Source organism: Camelus dromedarius, chromosome 19 (assembly GCF_036321535.1).
Source record: "Camelus dromedarius isolate mCamDro1 chromosome 19, mCamDro1.pat, whole genome shotgun sequence".
NCBI lineage: Eukaryota > Metazoa > Chordata > Mammalia > Artiodactyla > Camelidae > Camelus > Camelus dromedarius.
Window position 1 is genome coordinate 22,497,417 of NC_087454.1, and position 24,612 is coordinate 22,522,028.

The 24,612-nt window shown below is 42.9% G+C and overlaps 1 protein-coding gene across 6 annotated transcripts in view; it reads left to right on the forward strand.

Annotated features, from left to right (window-relative positions):
• Positions 1-24,612, forward strand: part of ANKS1A (ankyrin repeat and sterile alpha motif domain containing 1A) — a 176,647-nt gene that overhangs the window by 85,716 nt on the left and 66,319 nt on the right. For all 6 annotated transcript variants that reach the window (XM_031434884.2, XM_031434885.2, XM_064476406.1 and 3 more), the window contains 3 exons: positions 2,947-3,039; positions 8,278-8,398; positions 22,792-23,384. In XM_031434884.2, the coding sequence (XP_031290744.2) occupies positions 2,947-3,039; positions 8,278-8,398; positions 22,792-23,384 (807 nt within the window). The remainder of the gene's footprint in view (positions 1-2,946; positions 3,040-8,277; positions 8,399-22,791; positions 23,385-24,612) is intronic.

Here is a 24,612-nt window from a genome sequence, read left to right on the forward strand (position 1 = left end):
GAGTACATGCTCACCTTCCATTTGCCCTGGAAGAATTACCGTTTGGATTTGTACACATTCTGTATTCAGCAGGGTGGTAGCAAGGTTTCATCTGACATTGATTAGTATGGGGCCATTCCTGTTTTTCCCAATTATAACCCTCTAGCCATTGAAATAGTAGGTTGTGGACAACCCTGCATTTTTCCCTCTAAAGGTCATCCTTCCCATCTGACTGCTGCTTTCTCTAATACTTGCTTCTGCTTCCAGCCTTGTACATTGTCCTCCAGACTCGCTTTCTCCCCTGGTGTTTTAATTTGCACCTAAGCCTGAATCAATTGTCCTGTGGCCCTTCCTTTCTGCATTGTCAGGCACAGTGATTGGAGGTTTTGAACACTGCACTCTTAATAAACAGGCCACTGGTCTAAGAGGATCCAGTGATAATTCCACCTTGAGCATATTTTTAGGTGTCTATCTCTTCTTCCTGTTAGATGTAAGAGGCCGGCCCTTCCCTTTTTGTGCTAATCTGGCATATGATCATTTTGATGATATTTTGGCTGCAGGGTGATCCTTGGGCTTTTCATAAGTGCCCTGGGAATGGCCTGATGTTTTTTGGTGTTCTTTTCTGTTAGACTCCTTGCCCTGTCCTTGGAATAGTCCCAGAATTTCCGTATGGATTTTGGAAAGGCCTGCCAGTCTTGTGGGAGCCCCCCAGAGTGGGTGTTGTCAAGGATGGTGATTAACTCCTTGTCTGTGGTGAAAGCAAGTGCGTATGCTGAGCACCACTCACCTAGTGCTTCTGCAGACAAAGCTAGTTTCTCCCCCCGCCACTTCTTTCACTGTTAGGAACAAATGAATTAGGCAAATCCAGCTGAGGAGGAAGGCTTTGCTTTAAGGGGCACTTACAGGTGATACCCATTAGAGGGAGCTGGAGACTTTGCGAGAAGAACACAAGGTTACTGAAGTAGGCTTTGAATGACCAAGTTCCTGTGAGGTTAGCCACTGATTTACACAGTCTTCGTTCATCCCACTCTAGGAATCTAGCCTCCTATGGTCCTGCTAAGTGGAAACTGATGCATCTCGGGATGCATGCTTTGCCATTTTCACTTGAGTATGTTGTGGCTGTGCTGCCTTCCTGGCCCTTAGTAATTAAGTGTGGCCAGGGACTGTTCTACATCTTGTAAACACAGCGGATGGTATGGTTAAGTCAGCTTTGTACTTCAGGCCCCTGGGCCAAAGTTTTCATGATAGAAAAGAGACCCATGATTCTTTTTCCTCCCAGAGTCCCTGGTGATCACTCTTCCACAAAAAGCTTTCATATTATTCTTTCTAGGCTCCTTTAGCCTTGGGAAGGCTTCTAGGACAGGCCATTTTTGTTATTGTTGTCATGCTTGATTTTATTTTTCCTCAGCTACTTGAGAGCCATGGTTGGTAGCTGGTGAGATTATGGGTCTGCTGTGTTGGCTGTTGTCCTCCTTACAAGGTGGCCCTGGTATCAGGCTTGTTTCTGCACTTCTGGAGCACCGAAGGGTGGGGAAAGCAGACTTAGTGGATAATCTGATCTAAATTTTAGCTCTATTTGGCTTGACCGTACAAGCTTGTTTTGCAGTCATTGCCATTGGGATCCATCTGGTTGCCGGGACTATGGGAATGATCAGTTTATCAAGATATAATCTGGAGCAATGAAGTATGTTTTAACAGAGAGATCAGGGATGCCACATGCTGACTAACCCTGGCAGCTCCTAAAACATGAGAAGCGTCTTTCCTTATAGATTTCTCTGCGGCTCTCACATAATTCAACTTTCACCTCTACCCTGACTTTTGAAAATGCTCTTATTCTAGCAACACAGCAAACTAACCCACTAGTCAGGGAATGAGCCTGAAGGCCAACTCCTGTCTCAGGTTTGCACTTCCTTCCCTGTAGGAACGTTGACTGTCAGGCATGAATAGGACTTTGGAGTGTAAACAATACTGAAAATACTGCAGGGACCATGGCAAACCTCTCTTCAGCTTTCTTGCACCAAAGATCATTCTGTGTGTTCCTGAAACTGTCTACGCACGATCTAAATAATCCCCTCCTCAGTGAGTTTCTTGCTCTAGGGCCGGGGGTGGTGAACTCAGCGGGGGTGGTGAACTCAGGCCCACAAACAGCTGCCTGTTTTTTGTGAATAAAGGTGTATTTGGAACACAGCTACGCCCAGTTATTTACGTATTTTCTTTGGCTACTTTTATGCTACAGTGGCAGAGTTGACTGCAAAGCTTAAAATATTTATTGTATAGCCCTTTAAGAAAAAGCTTGCCAACCCCTGCTAGGGCAGTTAACTGACAAATATTCCTTTTTTAAATGGGCTGAAATGAAATAGGGTTTTCATATGCTAATGATACATAGTAGTAATCGTGACCAAGGACAAGAGACCAGTTCTGAGCTTGCTAGTAAATGGGGATAGCACTAAAGTTTGAGCAGGAATTGATGTTTTTGTCTTTGCTTTCTTCATTACTTCCTTAATAACTTAGGTTTGTTAGAACTCTTTGACAAGTTGATTCTTCTGATTTATCGTTTCCTCTTTTTAGAGTAGACTGGAAATTGAGCCACTGGTTTTCCTACACTAGAGTTTATGTATCAGTATCATGAAGGACATTGTCTGACAAGGCAGTTGTGCATTTTCAGCACTGGTATTTCTCACTGTGGTCGAGGATATGACAGATATATCTCTGCTGCAGAATAATCTCTGCTACAAACATCAAAAAACAAAGAGGAGTGCTAATTGGTGTCTGTGGGTGTGTGTGTGTGTGCGCGCACACACAGCATTCTCTGTCTGTTTCAATACTAAACCCTGAGTTTAGTCTCAGGGAAGCTGTTTACATTATCCTTCTTTATTTCCAAAGGCTAAGATAAGAGTAAACCAAAAAGTTAGATTCTTAAAGAAAAAAAAAAAAGGTAGTAAAATACTTATTCCTTCTCTTCCACAGAAGGAACGTCCACCGCCTCCAGCAAAACCACCACCCGATGAAGAGGAGGAAGACCACATAGATAAGAAGTATTTTCCTTCTGCAGCTTCTGAGGTAGAGGGCTAAGGGTTTATTCTCATCAATGCAATAGGATTTTCTGGAAAGTGCATCAAGTGTGTGCTATAAGAAGATTTTACTTTCTCATTTTCTTATCACCTCTTTGGATTAGTATATTTGTATTGTGTATATCAGTAATCCAGAACAGATCCTTTCAATCTCACTCAAAAGTACTAAGCAAAGAATTTTACTAGGGCTCTTTAGCAGACAGGCCAATTGTTGTTGTTACTATTCTGCAAGTATAGTGGTTTACAGTGTTGTATTAGTTTCTGGTGTACAGCATAGTGATTCAGTTTTAACATATATGTATATATTCTTTTTCATATTATTTTTCATTATAGGTTATTACAAGATATTGAATATAGTTCCTTGTGCTAAACAGTAGGACCTTATTGTTTATCTATTTTATATATAGTAGTTTGTATCTTCTAATCCTAAACTCCGAATTTATTCCTCCTCCCCTTCCCCTTTGGTAACTGTAAGTTTGTTTTTTATGTCTGTGAGTCTGCTTCTTTTTTGTAAATAAGTTCATTTGTATCATTTTTTAAGATTCCACATATAAGTGGTATCGTGTGATATTTGTCTTTCTTTGACTTACTTCACTTGTATGATAATCTCTAGGTCCATCCATGCTACTGCAAATGGCATTATTTCATTCTTGTTTATGGCTGAATAGTATTCCATTGTATATACATACCACAATATCTTTATCCAGTCATCTGTTGATGGACATTTAGATTGCTTCCATGTCTTGCAGACAGGCCGATTATTAATCTGCCTTACCACATGGAAAGTAAAACATGCATGTTTTCTCCTGACTCCATTAGGCTAAATAGTCTCACTTTTCACTTTTGTACCTGTGTTGTCTTTTGATACAAGATGTAGAGCGTTCCCCTAATCACTGCTCTCTAGGCTGGGTCAGATTAGTGAGCTTTGGTTCTGCCCCAAACGCATTATTTCTGTTTTTGCATTTTCCTTCTTCATTCACATGAAGAATCTTCACCAGGAAAAACGTGGAAAACGTTATGAAGACTCAGCTAGAAGAGAAATAGAAGTCATGGGGGTAGGGGGAATCAAAGGAGGTTATTTGAAAAGAACAGTTCACCTTTTGAAAAAAAGATGTTATCATGGGACAAATAGTTCAACCTTCTCACTTAGGTATATGAAGAAAATCATGTTTTCCTTAACCATTAGTCTTCAAAATGCTCCTTTAACACTTCCTGCCATTCAGAGACTATGTTTATTGAGTATTTATTGAAAATATTGTATAATTTCAGTAGTTACTTTGTAGCTCATCTAATGCCCTGTTACTCTTTAATTTGAAAATTAGCTAACATCAACTAGTCAATTAAGTCTCCTTAATTTATCCTTAGAAGTTGGAGTTAAGTTTTTTTTTTTTTTATAGTACTGCCATGGACCATCCAGTGAGATAGATTCTTTTATTTAATATAAACACATGCAACCAGAAGGATGACTTTAGTTTAACAAAATACATAAATTCAAGGAAGCCCTTTTAAGAATGTAAAAGTCATCTTTGGAGATGGGGACGATTTCTATGCTACATACAAATTCTGTCCTTATTTCTTTCTATCCCTTAATTACAAAATGCTTATTATCATGTTTCAACTAAAGGGTCTCTAGAATTACAGCCTCTAGGTTAATAACACATTGCTGGTAGATGCAAGTGTGTGTAGTAAATCCCTACATGTTTTTATACAGGGATTTGCTTTATTACTGCCTTTTTACAAGGAGAAACCTAGGAATACGGAGCATGTTCAGTTGGGGCTGGGTTTCTGTAAATGCCTTATGCCACCTCTTTAACAAGGGCTTGGGTTAAAATTTCTGATGCCTAAGGATAAGAGCAAGGATTTTAAAGAAATATCCAATAACTAAGACTTCTTATTCTCCCAGGGCTTTCTAGAGCATACAAGTTGGCAATAATACTGTGTTGAGAAGTAGGAGGAGAAATTTCCCTATCCCTCTCCTGGAAGGGAGACTCTGTCTGAGACACATCTTCTGGGACTTGCTTCCGAATAGCCTGGAATTCTGAATCAGTTGGGCCACCACAGTCAGTATTTGGAAAACTGAGAACCCTGGCTTTTCTTTCTTAGTGATGATTATAAGGACATGAACATAGAGATATGGTCTGGGTTTTCACTCTTTTAATGATCAAGACAGATTCTCTTTGCTGTGGTCTGAATGGATAGGTCGTCTCCAAAAGAGGCCTTTTTTTTGGGGACTCTGGTCTTTACCATCTTTATTTCTTATACCCTCAATGCTTTAATATCCTAAACCTCATGTCCTAGGAGGCACTGGCTTCATCAAAGTTCAGACTTTTGTATTTGGCAAGCAGTCTGCCCCAGTGTTCGTTTCCTTTTCCTGAGGCTTGTCATTGCAAATGACCCATAGAAACCTATAAGAGAAGCTGAGTATACCTGGCTTCAGGAATGCTGATCAGACAAATGACCTGATCATGAAACTCCCTTAAAAAACATGTACACACACAAGCTGTTCAAATGTTTTTGCCCTACCAAAAGGCTGGTGGTCTTCTCTGACTGACTGTCGTCTTCTCTATGCTCAGGTGTGCTGAACGTTCATGAGAAGTTGCAACTGCTGTGGTATCTCTTCCCAGAAAGCTGCCCACACCCAAACTGGCCATTCCATTGGTCACAGTTAGGTGGTAACTGGTAGTAGCTTTTGTCTGCAGCAAAAAATATTGCTTCCCATATAGCAGAGAATATATCTGTTTGTTTTTTTGCAGGGCGTGGGGGAGTGGGGTTGATTTATTGCAGGCCCTGGAAAAAAGGGGAAAAAGAGATTAAGAAGCAATTTAGTAAAGAGCAGAATCCCTTCTGTTGAAAATCAGTTACTGCCATATTCACTGTGACACAGGGCTGCTTGACTGAGAGCTAGGAGGGCTCGAAGAAAAGCAGTTTATTGCTTTATTATGAGATTTTAATCCCATTGCTGGCAGAGGCTAGGACCAAGAAGAAAAGATCACCCTACAAGTTGTCTGGATGTGAGCAGGGGACATTCCTTAGACATCTGAAGGAGGGAAGGAATTTCAGATTGGATGGAGAAACCATACTTCCCAGAAAAAAATGAGGCCAGCTTGGTCTAGAATCTGGGGGAGTGAGTTTTATGGCCCTGGCTCTGCTGGGAGCTCTCTGTGTAACCTTGGGCGAGTCCATGGACCTCTCTGTGTCATCTGCACAATGAAGGAGCTGGCACCAGGTACTCTCTAGCTGTGACTGTAGTGGTTCAGGTCCCTTCCAGCTCTGGCATTTGCTGGTTCTCTGTGTCCAGTTGTTGTGCACAAGAGCCAGTCATGGAGCGAATGCAGGTCCAGTTGGTCTTATTTTCCAGATGGAACTCATCAGGCCTGTCCTGCTTGAGAGGAAAGGATATAATAGGCTGGGCATCCAGGCTGTCAGATACCTCTCAGAGAAGCATGCCTGGAGGCTACGTTAGAGCTCTTGCTGTGTGCAGAACACTCACAGAATCAGATTTCCAGGGCTCTGCCTAAGTGATAGCTACAGGTGTGTAAACTTTCAGAACACAAATTTCTGTCTGTAAAGCTGGTGATATTAAATTGACACTGTATGAACTACTTAATGGTCCCTCTTTGTTCCCTTAATTGTGTTCCTAGGAAGAGGCAAAAGGAATAAGTAATACAGGCAAATGGCTCACTGTAATGAAATAGCTTTTAGCTTCCAGGTGGCTTTCAGTAAGTGGAGGTTCCTGCTGTGTTTAGCAGAATTTTGAGAGACTATCATTCCACCTTTGGAGTGGCAGCCTTGTTAACAAACAGGAGCTGTGGGCTCTCATTTAGTCCGAGGCTGTGAGGATCCATGTTGTCTCGTTAGGCTGTAGCACTGTGAGCTCTGCCTCCAAGAAGCAAAACCCTGATAAATCAACGAACCTGATTTGTTTCCAGTGAGCTCTGTGACACATGTCAGTGAAGGAGGAGGTTCTGTGTGTGCAGAGTCACACTGGCAGGGCACCATTGTTTGTTAGGTGGACTTAGGAATACCCCCCTCACGCCCTTGTTCATAATATATTACTTGTTCTACCCAAATTCCTCAATAAGAGATTTTTGTACTTTGGTTTGCTTTCCTAATAGCTGTTATATGGTTATTCTTAATTTGACTGTGAAACACATTGGATTCTTAGGACAAGTGAGCTGGAATTACCCTGTAAACCAAGTATCTCCATTCTCTCTCTCAGGGTGACTGTAGCTCTAATCGTGTTTCTGGCTTGGTTTGAGATACTTGGCTACTCTGATACCATGACGAGCTATGGCCAGCAGGCCCCCAGCTGACTAAAGCCGGCTGGCGGGTGTAGGGGCCAGCTTTGGTCCAGTTATTTCATCAGATACTTGGCTGCCTGGATTAGGGATTTCTCAGTAGACAGAGCTGCTTTTTCTCCACTGAAATTCATACTGCCCGTCCACTTGGCTTTTTTCACAACAGAGATTGGTAGAATTGATTTAAAATTGTATTCTCGGGGGTGGGTATAGCTCAGTGGTACAGCCCATGCCTAGCGTGCACGAGGTCCTGGCTTCAATCCCCAGTTCAGTCCCCTGTTTTAAAAAATAAATAGGTAAATAAAACCTATTACCTTCTCCTAAAATTGTATTCCCATAGGCATGGTAGGAAGCCAGCTTTGGGGACATCCTTCTCTATAACCCCCAGGGCCTACGAAGAAAGGCTCTCAAAAATAAAGACTTACAGAGCGCTTTGTTTCTGCTAAATGTCAGTCATTCAGGGTTAGTCAGAAGTCAGTTTGATTCCCTCTTGAAAAGGTGGGAAGGAATCCAGCCTTGGGGTAGCATGTGTACATGTTAGGAAAGAAACATGGAGAAGGAAGGCCTTTATGACGCACCATGGTGAAAGTCTGCTCAGGAGGTCTTACCTGCAGAAAAGAGATCGTGCAGAGCATTGTGGAGATGGGAGAGGCAAGGGAGGGGAGGATCTTGGGTTTTATTTACGACATTTTGAAGGATGAAATGAGGGAAGGAAAGGGGGGTGTTTTAATCAGAGACCATTGAGATTTGAGGTACAGGTGCATAGTGGGAAGCGGTTGTGATTCCACGTGACACTTGAATTATTTACCCTCTCTTCCCTTTCTCTCATCCTCAAAAATGAAAAAAAGGAGCCAATAATCTCAAATTTGTTCGACATATCTTGTATCAGTCTCCCACACAGGAAGTACTGTGGTGTTTTTCTCTCTTAGGTCTTGGCCATGAGACCCTGGATTCAGGGGAGTGCAGCCAGGGAGGAAGACGAGCATCCTTATGAGCTGTTGCTAACAGCAGAAACCAAGAAGCTGGTGTCCGTGGACGGGAAAACAAAAGGTACAGCCCAAACTCCCTCCCAGCAGAAATGACTGCAAAAGAATTTTTTAAGCTTGTGAGCCTGGGTGGAAGAAGATGATTGCTGTTCCTTGGAATGGAGAAGTTGGGTTTCAGGACAGTCTGGGCAGTGGGTGTCTTTGACCTTTCATCTGCAATACACTAGGTTGGAGTGGGCTTGTCACCTTTCAGCATGTGAAGCAAAGAGAAGGTCAGGCCAGGCTAGGTGAGAACTGTGGAGGGGAGGCTGCCAGCCTTGTGGCAGAGATTGATTTGGGGTCTCACATTATAAACTCTCAAGCTAATGCTCTGGAAAAACAAGCCCAACAAGTCAGTCCCCCTGGGTTCAAGCTGACGGCACAGACTCCGCTTAGAGTCCTGACCTCAGAGTGAGACACTCCTGGGGAGGGGCCCGTGTAACTGGAGTGCTCTGTCGCCTTGGCCTACTTTCATTGCCTCTGCAAAATTCAGTTTCCTCTGTGAGGGGTGAGGGCTGCAGGACTGAGCTCCAGCCAGGCCGTGTAAATGCAGTCGTGACAGAGGTAAGTGTACACTGCTGGAGAATTTGTGACCACCTCTGTCTCCTAAGGAAGAACAAGGAGGGGCTGTGCTGTTCCCCCTGCAGTTGGAAGAAACTCCTGTGGCCTCGCCTAGCTCTCTCTAGCTTGCAGGTGCTAGCTAGGTTCTTCACGGGCTATTATTAGTGCCTCCTTTCAGTCCTCTTGACGGCCCGGCCTGTGGTCCAGGTAAGAATGGGGTTGCGATGGTTCCTTCTGCAGTACCCTTTGTGAGGCCTGTCAGGGCTTGGTGGCTAAGAGAATGTGTGCGGGTTTGAATGAGGAACGTTGCAGACCTTATTTCCAGTGGTCCTGTTAGTAAAAGATTTCTCTTCCTTAAATGCAGGAACTTTGTGGTTATTTTCAATAGTAGCTGTTTTGGTTTAATTTGTTGTTTATGGTTTCCATTTGGAGCTTAAAAAAAAGTTATGATTTAGAAACAGTAAAATTCACCCTTTTGTGTACAGTTATGCAAGTTTTGGCAAATACAGTCACATAACTGTCACGACAAGATACAGAGCAGTTTCGTCACACCAAAAGAGGCTCCGGTGTCCCTTTTCGTCAGTCCTGCCCCACTACCTTAGCCCTGGCAACCACCGCTCTAATGTGTGTCCCAATAATTTTGCTGTTTCCAGAATGCTGTATAAATGGAATCATACAGTATGTACCTAAAAATGTTCCCAGACCCAGTTCCAACGTGTGTGTGTGCGCGCAGGCTTCCCCACACCAATGAGCAATTCTCCAACATCAGTGAGGTGTCTGAGAATTCAGCTCAATTCTGACCCTATCTACCGGGAGAAAGAATCAGATCCCACAGCTAAAGGGCTCAGTCCCACAAGACTGCCCTCTGCTTCAGAGGCCAGTGACAAGTCCAGGTTGTTCCCTGTGCTTCTGACTGACTAGCTATAAATCAGAGCTTCCTGTGACCCCCTCCTCAGGTTCAGTTAATTTGCTAGAATGCCTCACAGAAAACCCGTTTACTCACTAGGTTACTGATTCATTATAAAAGGATATTAAAGGATATGAATCAGCAACTAGATAAAGAGATACGTAGGGCAAGGTCCTAAACAGAGCTTCTGCCCTCCTGTGAGCTTGGGGCACAGTGGCATGCAGAGCATTCTGGTTTCCCCAGTGTGAGCGTTCTTGGAAAAAGGGAACCAAAAAGCTCTTTTTTAGTTTTTATGGAGGCTTCATTGCAAAGTCATGGTTGACTAAATTATCAGCCGGTGGCATTGAATAAACCTCAAGTCGCCTCTCCCTTCCCTGGGAAATCAAGGGATGAGATGGAAAGTTCCAACCCTCTAATCACATGATTGATTCTCCTGGCAACCAGCCCCTGCCCTGGGTTGAGGTCCAAAAGTCACCTTCATTAACCTCTTATCATTCAGAAAATTCCACAGGTTTTGGGAGCTGTGAGCCAAAAACTATGGACAGAGATCAAATATATCTGAGAAATATATTTTGGTCATCCAAGTAACCAAACATACATATTTCCTGTAAGTCCCAGTATTCCGGTAACCTTTCGAGTCTAGCCTCTTTCACTTAGCATAATTTAAGACTCAGCTGTGCTGTTGCATATATCAGTAATTTGTTCCTTTTCATTTCTGAGGAGTATTCCATTGTATGCATGTACCATTGTTTATCCATTCTCTAGTCGAGGGACATTCAGACCATATATAGTTTTGGGCAATTACAAATAAAGCTACTATAAACATTTGCTTTTTCATACGGGTTTTTGTGTTAATATCGATTTTATTTCTCTTGGGTAAACACTAGAAATGAGATTGCTGGGTCCTAGGTAAATATATGCTTAACTTTATAAGAAATTGCCAAGCCATTTTCCAGAATCATTATGCCATTTTGCATTACAGGTGCTGTGTATCTTCCCCAGCACTTAATATTGTCAGTTTTAATTTTTAGTCATTTTAATAGGTGTGTAGTGATATTGTCAATTTAATTTGCATTTCCCTAATGACTAATAATGATGTTGAGCATCTATTAATGTGATTATTTGCCATCCTTATATCTAGTGAAGTGTCTGTTTAGATCTTTTGCGCCTTTAAAAAATTAGGTTCTTTTGTTTTCTTATTATTGAGTTGTAAGGGTTCTTTATATATTTTGGATATAAGTTCTTTATCAGATATATAATTTTCTCCTAGTCTGTGATTTGTCTTTTTATTCCCTTGATAGTGTCTTTTGAAGATCAGTTTCTTAATTTTGATGAAGTTCAGTTTATCCTTTTTTCTTTTTGATGGATAAGGTCACAAATATTTTTTCCTATATTTTCTTCTAGAAATTTTAAAGCTTTGGGTACACATTTAGGTCTATGATTCATTTTGAGCTAATTTTTGTATATGTTGTGTGGAATGGGTGGAGATTCACTTTTTTGCGTGCAGATGTCCTGTTGTTTAGGTACTGTTTGTTGAGGACTGTCCTTTCTCCACAGAATTGCCTTTGCTACTTTATTACTCTTTTTTAGAATTGTTTTGAATAGTCTAGTTCTTTTATCTTCCCAGACAAAATTTTATAATTAGTTTGTTGATTTCTACAAAAAGTCCTGCTGGGATTTTTCTTGAAATTGTGTTGAATCTATATAGCAGTTTGGGAAGAATTGGTATCTTAACTGTATTGAGTCTTCTAATCACATTGGTAGATTTTTAATTAGAACATTTAGAGAGAGGAGTAGAGTATTGATGCCTTCTCTGGTTATTTAGTAATAAATCATACTGAAATTAACCCTTAAAGAACAAGTACTCAGTTAATTTTATGCTCTGTTTGACAGTTGTTCTTAGTAAGAGAAGATTCTTTAGCATCATGGAGGGAGGGAGGTTCTAATTCTTTCTCTGTTTCAAAGAATTGATATGGGAACCACTGCAAGATAGCTGGCTCAGCCTTTCAGAGGAGGAAAGGGGACAGTCAGATGAACTTCATAAATGGGGCCAAGTGTTCTTGACAGGGATTTTCTATCCTCAGATTAAGAAATCTTCAGTTTAAGAAGGAAACTACCAAGGAGGACTTTTGACCTCGCGTCTCCTCCTCTTTTGCTTTGTCTTCTTCCAGCTCTGCAGTATTGGGCTAACTGGTGAAGGTGGGTGGTGCAGGAAGCAGATTTAATTGAACACAGCTTGTGAGGTATGCCTGCCTCCAGGCTAGTTGCTTGTATCACTCACAGAGCTTTCAGACAAAGGAGTTGAGACATTATATATGAAAATGGTCTCTGCCAGTTTCTCCGTAGCCTGGAAGAAGCGCCTGCTGGGATTGGTAAAAGTGAGACAAGTCAGCAGATGATCTTGTGGGTTAGGACATATTAAATTTTGTCTGCTTTTCCACTAATGTCATTATCTTAGCAGCTGTTAGGATTTAATTCATCAGTCTTCAAAAAGGCTCTGATAATGAGACTACCAGAGCTTTCAGCACCTCCTTTATAACTAAAAAAAAAAACTACAGTGTGAGGGGTGGGATAGGAGATTTTTTTAATTACACTTTAAAATTACATTCATATTAACTCACTGGAAAGAAAAATTTCAAACAATACAAAAGCGAATGCAAATAAAATGCACAGGTTCTTCTCACCTCTCTACAACTCAGTTGCCGAGGTGGCAATGTGTTGTACGCTTCAGGCCATTTGATATCTTTATATAAAAGTGTCCATGTTAGATTATTTTGTTTGTTTTTAACCTAAAATAAGATCATCTTTTACAAACTATTTTGCAAACTTTTTTCAACTTACCCTGTTTATAGATCATAAATGCAATTTTGTCACAGTTCTAAAAATTAACTGTATTCTTTTAAAGTTGTTATTAAATGTCCCATAACTCATTTTTCTATTCTCTAGCTGATGGATATTTAAGTTGTCTTCAGTATTATTTCTCTGTTATAAATTATGTACTGTGGACATTCCAAACACTCATTCTTACATGCTTATAGTATTTCTCTAAAAGACATTGACAGAAAGTAGCATTAGCAGGTCAGAGTGTAGGTACCTGTCTAGATGTAATTGGTGGAGCCATGTTGCCCTTCCTTAATGGTGAACAAGCATGCTCTTTTCCCCATACCTTCACCAACACACAATATTATCACTTTTTAATGTTTTTCACCATAGTAAGCAAAAAAAGTGACTTTTAAAATTGACATTTGCCTCATCTAGTGAAACTGAGCATCTTATCTTATTGATCAGTATTACACATGTCTATTAGTTGCCTTTTTTCTTTCTATTTTCCTACTTAGAAATTAATGATAGTAGAGCCACTTCATAGAAATACCAATAATATTTGGCCAAAGTGGTACTCAAAGGAAAGTTTATATCCTTAAATTGATTTGTTAAAAAAACAAAGACTAAAATTTAACCAAAAGAAAATATTATAGAGGAATTAATAAAGAGAATAGCAGATAGTACATGTCACATACTTTATGGTATACAGGTACACCTCAGTTAAATACAGAAAGAACAAAGTAAAAGCAGAAATAATGAAGTTTAAAAACAAAAAAAGCAACAGACTTAATTATTACAATGAAAATTTGTCTGTTTTTAAAAAGATCTCAAAATTTCTGATCAAGAAAAGGGAAATACAACATGTAGGAATAATATAAGAAATAGATAAAACCACAAATTCAGAGACTTTAAAAATTAATAGAAAGAGAATTTATAGGAATAAATTTTATTTCATTAGTTGCTACCATCCTCCTGGGATGAATTGTCTGAGTGAGTTACTTGTCCATGATAATGACTAGTTGAAGAGGGGTTAGTACTGGCATTTAGTGCCTGGTGACCAGGAATGCTAAGCATCCTGCATCATGAAAGACAAACCTTCACAGTGAAGAATTTTCCCACCCAGAAATGCCATTTATGTCTGTAGAAATGATGAAAACTGACAAAAGTAGAAAGCTTTAATAGAACCATAAAGTGGAAAGGCCATTCTCCCCTCCCCAACCCCCAAAGGCACTCTTCCCAGGTGGTTTTATGATAGTTTTATCCAACTAAGTATCCCTCTGTTATTTCAGTTGTTTCAAACGTAGAAAAAGTCTTCTGAAACCATTATTGAGGGCTAGCATAACAGAGCATTGTTTCCTATTTCATGTAGCACAATTCTCTTCAGTTGCTTATTTCTCTTCAGTGGTTCACTCTTTGCCCATTGGACATTTGGGACATGCTACTGCTCAGAGACACAGTGGATGACTTTCCAGGTTTGATAGCAGATAAGAAAGGCTCTAGGAACTCTAAAAGTCAGTGTTCTCTCTAGGTGCTTCTCTGCAGCATCCACTAATAGTACTTAGGTCCAGGTGAAGTGGTTACTTGGCTTAGGACAGTGATGAATGATTATCTGAAGACAGTGATACCCGTGGACTCTTTGGCACGCAGCTACAGTTCTGAGGTTTTAAGATGCAATTGAGTCAATATTCTTGACAGCTGTGCATTTAGGTCTCTGTGAAATTTGTGCATGAGCATGAAGACCTTAATCTTGAAGGCGGGGAATATGTTATTTTAGCTTTTCCCTCTTCTCCCACATCCAAAGCACTGCCAATATCTGTGCCTTTGGGGAGTTCTATAGTGTAAGTTTTGGCTTTTCCCTTTGCCAGCCTGGAATTGAGTTTTCTTAGGTGTGCTTTCATCTGCACACCTTTTAGTAGAAATCCCACTTTTACTATTACTATTACTGATACTATTATTATTTTAGTAAGACTTCAGGAAGAAGATTTAAATAACTACCTGCATTCAGTCCACCATCTTTACCTGGAAGTCCAGGCTAGCTTTTCATGGTAGATTCCAAGGAGTACATTTGGGTGCTTTTCCCAAAGGGAAAAAGCATAAATGAGACAGTTTAACAGTTAAGCCTCATCTTCAGCAGCCTTCCCTTCTCTCCCCGAGCGTTAGAGGAGCTCCTGCCAAAAGCCCTGCTGTATAGCCGTCTTGCTTTTGTCAACTTATATTTCTGAGTTGAAATAGATCACTTTTCCTTCCATTATGGAACAAGTGCAAGCTTTGTGAGCTGTGCACTTTTATTTTCTTTCATAAAATGTATCAACAGCCATTTGTATATATGTATGTATATTGTGAGACATATGTAAAATGGTCATAAAAGGACAGAATACTTTAAATTCATGTAAAGTATAAAAGTAATTTTGGAGTTCAAAAGAGAGATAAACTATGTCATTGTAAGAGAGCAAGGGATGACTTTATGAAGGAAGTGAGTGCATTTGAGCTGAATCCAAAAATAGAGAATTCTACTTAATAGGCAGAAATAAGGAGGAAGGAGAGGGCATTCCAGGCAGAGGGAGTGGCATAAATAACAGTAAGATGAGGGGAGCCGATAGAGAGTGTGTTTGGAGAATGGTAAATAATCCAGTTTGGCTAGAACAAAGAACTTGTCTTAGAAGATTGAACCTCAAATGTCAGTCTTTATTCCAAAGACATTGAAGTATTGTTGAAGCGTTTTGAATGATGTGACAGGATAAAAGCCACACTTTAAGTACAGTCATCCCTCGGTATTCTCTGGGAATTTGTTCCAGGATACCCTCCCCCAACAGATACCAGAATCCCCGGATGCTCAAAGCCTTGTATAAAATGGCATAGTTTTTGTATATAACCTACACATATCTTCCAGATACTTTGTCATCTCTAGCTTACTTATAAAACCTAACACAATGTAAATGCTATATATAAGTAGTTATTGACATGTGGCAAGTTCAAGTTTTGCTTTCTGGAATATTTTTTTTCCTGAATATTTTCTATCTGCAGTTGCAGAACCCATAGATACAGAGGGCTGACTGTAATGTATAGTTGTAGAATCTTAGATTGTAGCTGGGAGAGACTGGAGTCAGGAGTACCCTGAAGTCAAGAGACCTCAAGGAATCCCTGGACTAATCCCTGGGAATTAGAGCCCAAAGTAAGGGGAACAATAGAAAGTGATAGGGAGGAGGATATGGACAGCAGAGGCTTTGAAGAGGTGACATTAACAGGCTCTTACAACCAAATGCGGAAGAGTGAGGAGGAGAGGGTATTGAGGATGGTTCTAATGTTTTGAGCCTGGTTAATTGGGGAAATATTGTACAGCTAACAGAAATAAGGGATTGAAGTAGGGACACACTTGAAGAAATATGCTAAGTTCAATTTTGAACATACTAAGTTTGAGTTGTTTCAAGTATCAGAATATCCAGATAAAGATACACCATAAACACTTGGAAATGTGGGTCTTGTGATCAAGAGATGTAATTATTAGAACTACAGATTCATGAATCATGCACGTTGAGGTGACGGTTAAAGGGCTGAGGGCAAGGCAAGGGCAACTGAAGAGGTCAAGGACAGAAGTACATTGAGAGGCATAAGAGGAAAGAGACATAGGAAGATAACTGGGATAATATAGCATCTTAGAAGCCAAGGCTGAGTGTGACCAAAAACCCGAAATAACTGGGTTAAACAAGATAGAAGTGCAGAAGTAAGGAGTCCAGGGCAGTTTCTGGTGGTCAAGGACCCAGTCTCCTTCTTCCATCTCATCATTCAAGATGACTATTCGAGTTCAGGCTATCAGCACAGGCCAGAAGAAAGGGGAGAAGAAGAGCACTTTAAAGACAGTTTTCAAAAGTTACACAGACCACTCTCAGTCATAGCCCATTGGCCAGACCTTGGTCATGTGGCTGCACCTGGCCACAAAGATGAGAAATACAGTCTTTATTCTAGGTGGCTATGAGCCAATCTAAAAAAATCCTGTGGCCAAGGAAGGAGAGAGTGCATATTGGGGACAACTGATAAACAGTGTCAAATGATATAGAAAGCGCTAGAAGGATAAAGACAAGAAAAAGGATTAGGCAATCAGAAGGCCATTGGTAAGTCCTAGATGGGGTGGTACTTCTGTGAGGCAAGTGGGAAGAGATGAAATTATCCCCAGATTTTGACATGATGTTGAGAATAGTTAAGGAAGTTTGATCTAAATCGTCTCAGGAAATTGGTGCAGTTATCTGCCAGCAGTGTAGGCGCCGTGGGAAAGATGACAGTTTGAAAAGAGTGGAAGAGACAAGGAATCGATCTTATGATGATGTCATGGTTTTCATTCTTGCTCTACCACTTCTTGGCTGGTGGCCTTGAAAAGTCACTTAACCTATTGACACTCAGTTTCTACAGGTAAAGTAGAGATACAAATTCTTCCCTCATGGTTGTTGTGAATATAAAAAAAGAAAATGCTTAGCAGAGTGTCCGGCACAGAATAACTAGTACCTAACACTTTGTAGCTATTGGAAGACAGCTGAGTTAAAGAAACTGGTAGAGGACTCAGTCAGTTGTTTCTTGAGTATTCAGCAGGGCTCAACATTCCAGCAACTGGAGAAGAGAAAGCAAATGGTTGTGAATACTCAGTGTTGGAACTGGCAGAAGATCAAAGGAAACAGAGATGGCAAGTGTGCTGTCAAGTCAGGCACGGTAAAATATCATGGCTGGTTGGAAACTGATCCAGGCAGAGCTGGTATATTGAATAGGGAGGTCTAAGGGGCCAGAGGTCCAACAACAAGCAGTGAACAGACTCTTCAGGAAGTTTAAGGAATTGGGGGAGATGTTCAGGACCAAGTCAAGGTAGAATAGTCCTGAGTCCCAGAGCTGGGCTGTACCTATGGGTGCTGCAGTGGGTAGAGATGGTTCCTGGCCTGAACACTATCCACCAGGCTCTTACACATCGCCCTGAACCAAGCTTGCCTGTACCTTCCCTGGCATTTGAGTTTTATTCTGCCAGATTTACAGGCCCACTTAGAAGGAACTAGTCTCCTTTGTAGAGTCGGGAGAAAGGAAACCAGACTCTGTATGCAGTGTTAGCATGAAGAGCCCTTTGGAACTGGTTGTAAATGAAAAATGATGATAATGTTGGCAGCTTCCATAACTAAATGCTTCTTACCAGCCAGCCACGTGCTGAGTTCATTTACACTGATTAGGTCATTGAATATCTCAAGTTAGATCTTCCGAGTAGAGGCTATTTTTATCCCTGTTTAATAGATGAGGAAGAAAAAGTTAGGTGTTAGAGCTGGCCCTTAAGCCCTAGCGTGGCTGAGTCCAAAGCCTGTTTAACCATGAGGTTAAATCATTTCACCCGAAGCCCTGCTGCTATTCATGTTTTAACGTCACAGAGCTGGAAGGGAACTTAGGCCGTCTAATCACAAATTCAAACCATACTAAATCTCAAAGCCCTAGAGAATGCATCCCAGCCATTCATTTTTTGAAAGAGATTCAGAGAGGAAAAATCACAGGGCTGAAACTACAACTTGGGCCTCTTGAATCCCAGTCCAACTCTTGTTCTCTTTCTCTGCTTGCCGTGGATCAGAACGGACTCCATGTGTTTGTCTTATCAGGTCATGAGCTCCAGCAAATGTCTGCGTAATCAAGTCAATGCCTTCTTTTCAAGGAAAGCATGATGACCCTCCAAAAACAGCCATGAACTTAGGAGTTCCCTGGACACACACGGTTTCTGATGCTCACCAGTGACTAGGGAACTGGAAGGTTCCAATCCTAAGGGAACAGAGAAAGCAGAGCAGGAAAACTGGAGTACCCCAGCCTTCTCCTCAGAGTCTGAGGATTGATTTGACTTAGGAAGTCCTCACACGAACTGCATTTTCAGCCCTGATTTAAATGGGCAGAGGTGACTGAAAATGTGTAAATGTTAAAATGTTATTATTCAAAAAAACCCTTGAGATCCCTGTAGATCATCATAGTAATTAAAATGCAGCATAGAAGACCCCTCGCTTCAGCAGCTCACAGGGTAAAAGGAAAATGAATACCCAGAATGAATAAAAATGGAAAGTTGAAGGGACTGGGAATTAGCATGCTGGTGTGGCCTACTGTTCAGTGGAGTGGGTGGGCTTGAGGAATGGGGAGAGGAAGCAAACGGCCCTCCCCACGTCCTGTCCCCTCTTTGCTTCTCTTGAAGGGAAGGGTGCTGAGGGCAGTGTGGGAGGAGGGTCCTAAAAGCTCGGTAGTTTCGAAAGTGGGAGCACAGTGACTCCTAATTCAATGAAGGCTTCAGGCCCAAGGGTTCTCTTCTGTGAGCCTGTGAGTCTGCAAGTCCCTGGGCACAGGGTTTGTGTCTCTGATATTTTCTAATGGTGTTTCAACTTCTCTTTAAACCTGTCAAGGCCTTACTTCTCCTTCAGTGCTCAGCTCAAAACCTACCTCCTCTGAGAAACCTCCTGGTACAAAGTTATCACACTCTCTGCCCACTGTGCAGTTGGTTTATACTTCCCTTAAAGCATCTATTAATCTTGGCCTTGAATTCTAGTTGTTTCTTTATATGCTAATCTCTTCCAATAGCTGGTAAGCTCCTGGAGAAGCCTGAGTGTCTTCATCTTGATCTTCGGGTGACCCTGAGGAGAGACACTTTGCCTGTGCTTACTGATGGAATGGGTGGTTCTCACTTGAGCCTTCTCACTGTGTTACCTTCTGTCCCCTCCTTCTGCTGTCAAGAGTTGTAAGGATGGTGAAGGCAATGGATGTTGGTACTTGTCACACACATTGTCACTGGTGATCCTTGTGACAAACCTGTGGGGAACTGAGAAGTAGTTGGCCTCATCTGTGAGAGAATTAAGAATCCTGTGTGGAGAATAACAGTTGTTAACATCTGTTTAGAGCTGGCATGTGCCAGGCATGGTTCTAAAAGCTTTACATGTACAATTTAATTTCACAGCAATCCTGTGAAATAAGTACTATTAAGATCCCAAAATTACAGAGGAGAATACCAAGCACAGAGAAGTTAAATAATTGCTTAAGAGCTGGCTTTTGATCAGTACATTATATTGTTAACACCTTGTCCGTAAGAGACCTAACTTTATCCTGACTTCACAGAAGGAAGGAACCATTGAGTAGATCTTTCCCCACTCATTGATTTGCCAGGAAGTCTAGCTTAGCCTTGGATATAGTTTTTTTATGGGAAGCTTATTGAGATCCTGAGGGTCTTAGATCTGGATGAGATTTTTAGACACCAAGGTGTCTTTCCTAGGGAATTGCCTGGGTAAGTAGTGTAATTGTAAGAATCTCTTTCCATGATTTCTTATACTTTGGTGGGTTGTGGTTTCTCTGATGGGATTATGACCCTTAGAAATTCCTACTCTTCACATATTTCCTTCTTCCATGAGTTTCCATTCCTTCTTTCTGCCCACTTCCTTCTTCCAGCATCTGTCTTGTATTGAGCACTTGGCATCTGTCTTTCTTTCTTCATTGATGGCTGGCATGAATACATGGCTGGTAGACAGGGCCTTCATTGTTGGCTCCCACAGTAGCAGTCAGGGCACTCCCTGTGGCCTGGGTTCTGAGGTCCACCCAGGCAGCATGAGCCACTCTGGCTCCCAGTTCTGGACTGTGGTGTTGTTCTTTTGTTGTTGGACTCTCATCTCAAAAAAAAAAAAAAAAAAAGATAAATAAGGAGCTAGAAGCTTTTGCAAAGGAATAGAAGCCTGTGCTTCTGTTACCAAAGTCCTCTTTTGTATTTACGTGCAATCAGAGGGACATTGTACCAGAATCTGTAGGAAGTTGGTCATTAGAATATAGTTCTAGAGGTGGTAAATTTTGCACCTTTGCTTCAGCCTCTCCTAAGAAGTCCTGTTGGCCTGAACCATCATTAGATGGTCATGTTTCTACCCCTCTGTGGCCCCACTGTGCAGCACCCCAGGGCAGCTTTGTTCAGGCTGTCAGTCGTCTTACATGGTATTCAGAGCCCTGAAGTCAGGGCTTCCTGGGGTCTGAGTCAAGCCGTATGGAACTCTTGTGTACAAAGCACTGCTTCTTCCCTAGAGACATGACTCAAGTGGGTCAGCGCTTGTTCAGTGCTCTGGGATTGACCTTTGGGGTGTAGGGTTTGTGAGTCTGGGGTGTGAAAGTCCTGAAGCAGTCAAGTGTAGAGGAAGGAGATGCCAAAGTTCATACTTCTGGGCTCCTGTGGATAAGTAATCAGAGCCACAGAGTGGAGCTAATTGGCCGCCCCCTTGCAGCCCCTGCAGCCCTGCCAAAAGCTGAGCAGGCTGTGGAGGCTGAACCACTCTTCTTTAGAGGGTGAGGGTGCGTGGAACCATGTCCCTGCTCAGATCTCAGGGAGACGGGCTTATTTGGAGAGCTGGTTGAGAGGGTCCTTCCTTAAACTCTGTTTTGAAAGAACCAGTGCTGTGGGACACGGGCATCATGCGTGGGCAGGGAAGCCTCATATTTTGAAGTGCACCCCTCCTCGCCTGACTGCCCTGTTCAGGTGCGGAACTGAGCTTCAGAAAGGATCCCTGAGGCTGCAGGCCAGCTTGTGAAGGGGAGAGGGTGCTGTGCAGGCAGTCATGGGAGAGGCGCCCCGGCAGGGCTCTGCAGACCCCCAAGGGGGGCAAGTGTGCCATTGCAGTATGGTGGAGGCTTGGATCTCACCACTGTCCTGTCATAAAGGGGATTTTTAAGGACTATGCAGTCCAGTCTACTTATTTTAGATACTGAAGCCCAGCAAGATGAGCTCACTGCCAAGGCCACACAGAGAAAGAACAGCACAACCAGGACCAGAGCCAGGTGTTCAGACGCCTAGGTTAAACCTTCTCCCCCACCACTTCGGACAAACCACTAAAGGTCTGAGAGCCTTAGATTTCTCATCTGTAAAAATAGTTGAACTTGACCGTTTCTGTTCCAAGATACTCTGATCTCATGAACAGTTTTGGGAGCTTCAGGCAGACTAGGGAGTCATTTGGTGTATATACTGTAGGTTCCACTTATGGAGAAAATAAAGTTGAATATTAGCTGTGGAATATGAGCTAATGCTGGACCCAGGGTGATTATCTACCCTTCTGAGGCAGGTTAAAATCTCTGATGGGTCTGAGTTCATGCAGGGAGAGCCCTTTGGGTGTCCCAGTGTGATACTGAAGTTGGACTCTGATTTGGTCAATTATTTATGCTACTTCTGGGCAGAGGTATTTGATAGCTTGGGTGAGTGTACAGTAGTAGTTGGCCTCACGAGCTAGGAGTGTCAGATTTCTGGGATGTTAGGGCGGTCTTGAGAGAACTGCAGATGTCTCTTGGCATTGACAAATCAGACCATTTTGATTTCAGTGGATCAACTAAGGTTAAACTTAAAACAAATAGGAGCAGCTGGGAGGCTTTGGAAGGAGTGAGATGTGCACATTTTCAGGGAAAAAAATGTCAGAGCTCCCTGAGGAAGGAAGGATGAGGCGTGGAGCTCGGAATTGCGTCCCCTCTGAGGAAGGAAGCAGTTATTTCTCTGCTGTTTTGTTTTGCACTTTCAGTTAAGGAATTCCAGCAGTTGCAGGTTGGGAATCATGACTTCCATTTTTTTTTCTTCCTCTGTTGCTGCTTGCCAGAGGGAGGGCCGGCGGGTAGCTCTAAATAACACTTTGGCCTTTATGGAAATGTATCATATGTTCCAGGAGTGAGTCTCATTTGCTCGTGCTTGCTTGCTGGCACGCGCTCTCTCTCTCTCTCTCTCACTCTCACTTTTACTCCGCGTTCACTCACTCTCTCCTCACTTGTGTCCTTTCTGGAGGATGTAGTTAGCACCTCTTCTCGCCTTATATAGCAAGGTCTGGTAGTTAATGTTAACAGAAATCTAACAACAAGGAAAGCTGCCAGATAGCATTAATCAGGCCAGTGTTTGGAATTTCATAAATGCTCTGACTTTGGGTACAAATTGAACATTAAGAACAATACGAAACTGTTTTCTTCCTTCCTATCTCCTCTTCTCTGCCTTTGCCCTCTCCCCAGCCCATCCAGCTTCTCTCTCTTTCCCTCTGCTTTTGAATTTCTCTGCCCGGCCAGAGGCTCACTGCACTGGAACTTTGTTGATTTTTGCCACGTTTAATTTTTTATTTCTCTGTCTCTCCGTCCACTCCAAGACCACAGGCGGAGCAGCGGCAGCCGGAGCCAGGACTCTGCGGAGGGGCAGGACGGGCAGGTCCCGGAGCAGTTCTCAGGTCTCCTCCACGGCTCCTCCCCGGTGTGTGAGGTGGGGCAGGACCCTTTCCAGCTGCTCTCAGCCCCTGGCCAGAGCCATCCAGAAGGATCCCCTGCTCAGGGCGCCTGCCCCGAGGCCAGCATGCAGCTGGAGGAGACGGGTGTGCACGCCTCTGGAGCCTCCCCGCCCAGTGCACTGGAACAGAGTAAGAGAGTGGGCTACCCAGCGGGCCTGCCCACCACCCACAGCCAAACGCACCCCGAAACTTTGACGCACACGGCATCTCCACACCCTGGTGGTGCCGAGGAAGAAGGAGACCGGAGCGGGGCCAGAAGCCGAGCCCCTCCCACCAGCAAACCCAAAGCTGAGCTCAAACTCAGCCGAAGCTTGTCCAAGTCTGACTCTGATCTCCTGACCTGCTCCCCTACGGAGCAGGACGCTACAATGGGGAGCCGCAGTGAGTCCTTGTCCAACTGCAGCATTGGGAAGAAGAGGCTGGAGAAGTCACCTTCCTTTGCCTCGGAGTGGGATGAGGTAAGGCCTGTGACGTCACAGAGAGCCCACCACAGGTCTCCTGTGTGTGTGCCAACTCCCAGGACCAGAATGTGAGCTGGGGTCTCCCCCGTTCCTTTGCACTGCGACTGGGGTATTTCTGACAGCCCCAGGGAGCCAGGGCAGGGAGTCTGCTGCCTGTAAGGCAGAGGACAGGTCCATTCACGGTTAATCTGGAGGGTGGAGGCCCCAGCAGAGCAGGACTGAGGGAGAGGCAGTTCCTAGAAATGACATGCTGTTTGGAAATATTTGGATCTCCTCAGCCCCACTGAGGGAGTCAGGCTCACCCAAAGAGGCTTCAGAAGAACTAGAGTGCTTCCTGTGAGTCTTCAGGAGGAAGTGGGGAGAGAGAGGCATGGGGGGACCTGTGGGAGAAGCTGCTGAAAGGAATCAGAAGGGGGTTTTCTGTTCCCTGCTGCTCTGTAATTGTTCTTACTGTGTCCCCTAGAAGAACAAATGCTCTCTTGGCATAAGCATCCTGCCCATCCCACATTCCCGGGTTAACAAGGCAGAGGGCTAGGTGGTTCAGGAAACAAAGATTAGTGGGGAGAAAACATTTGGCCCAGGTTCCTTTCATAACCATTGTTATAGAATAGTTAGAAATATGTGCCCAAATATTTTTCAGTGACCTGTGACATGTCTTACTGGGCAGAAGAATGTGTTTCTCAAAGATGGGTAAACACCCAGGGAATGTTAAAGTGCTACCCCTGCAGGCTTCTTACCAGGAGGAAGCTGACTTTGAAGTGTACTGGATCTGTCTCCCCGGAACATTTTCAAGAGATGAATTTAGCTCTCGAAGAGGAGGGGAGCACGGCAGCTGCCATGTCCATTTGAACATTCTGTAGACTAAATGCCCTACCCAGCCCATTCGGGGTGCAGCTGCAAAGTTATGTAAACCGAAGCTAATCCCATTCCCAGTGTGGGAAGAGGGCCGGGCAGTTCCTCCAGCACTCATCTCCAGATAAGAGGAGCTTCAGGACTCTGTTGAGTCAGGACTAGGAAATCCTGTGCAATGGAAGGTTTCCACTGTCTAGTAAACCAGGGTTTGGTGAGCCTGTACCAGATGCCAGGCCACTTAGGGGACAGCAGTTTGCATTTGAGAGTCCTGGACCCCAGGAGATTACACACACCGCAGTATGTGTTTGTAGGAATGTGTGCTCTACCTTTATTTTTCAAAACAGAGTTTTACTAATTTACAGTCAAGTATAGG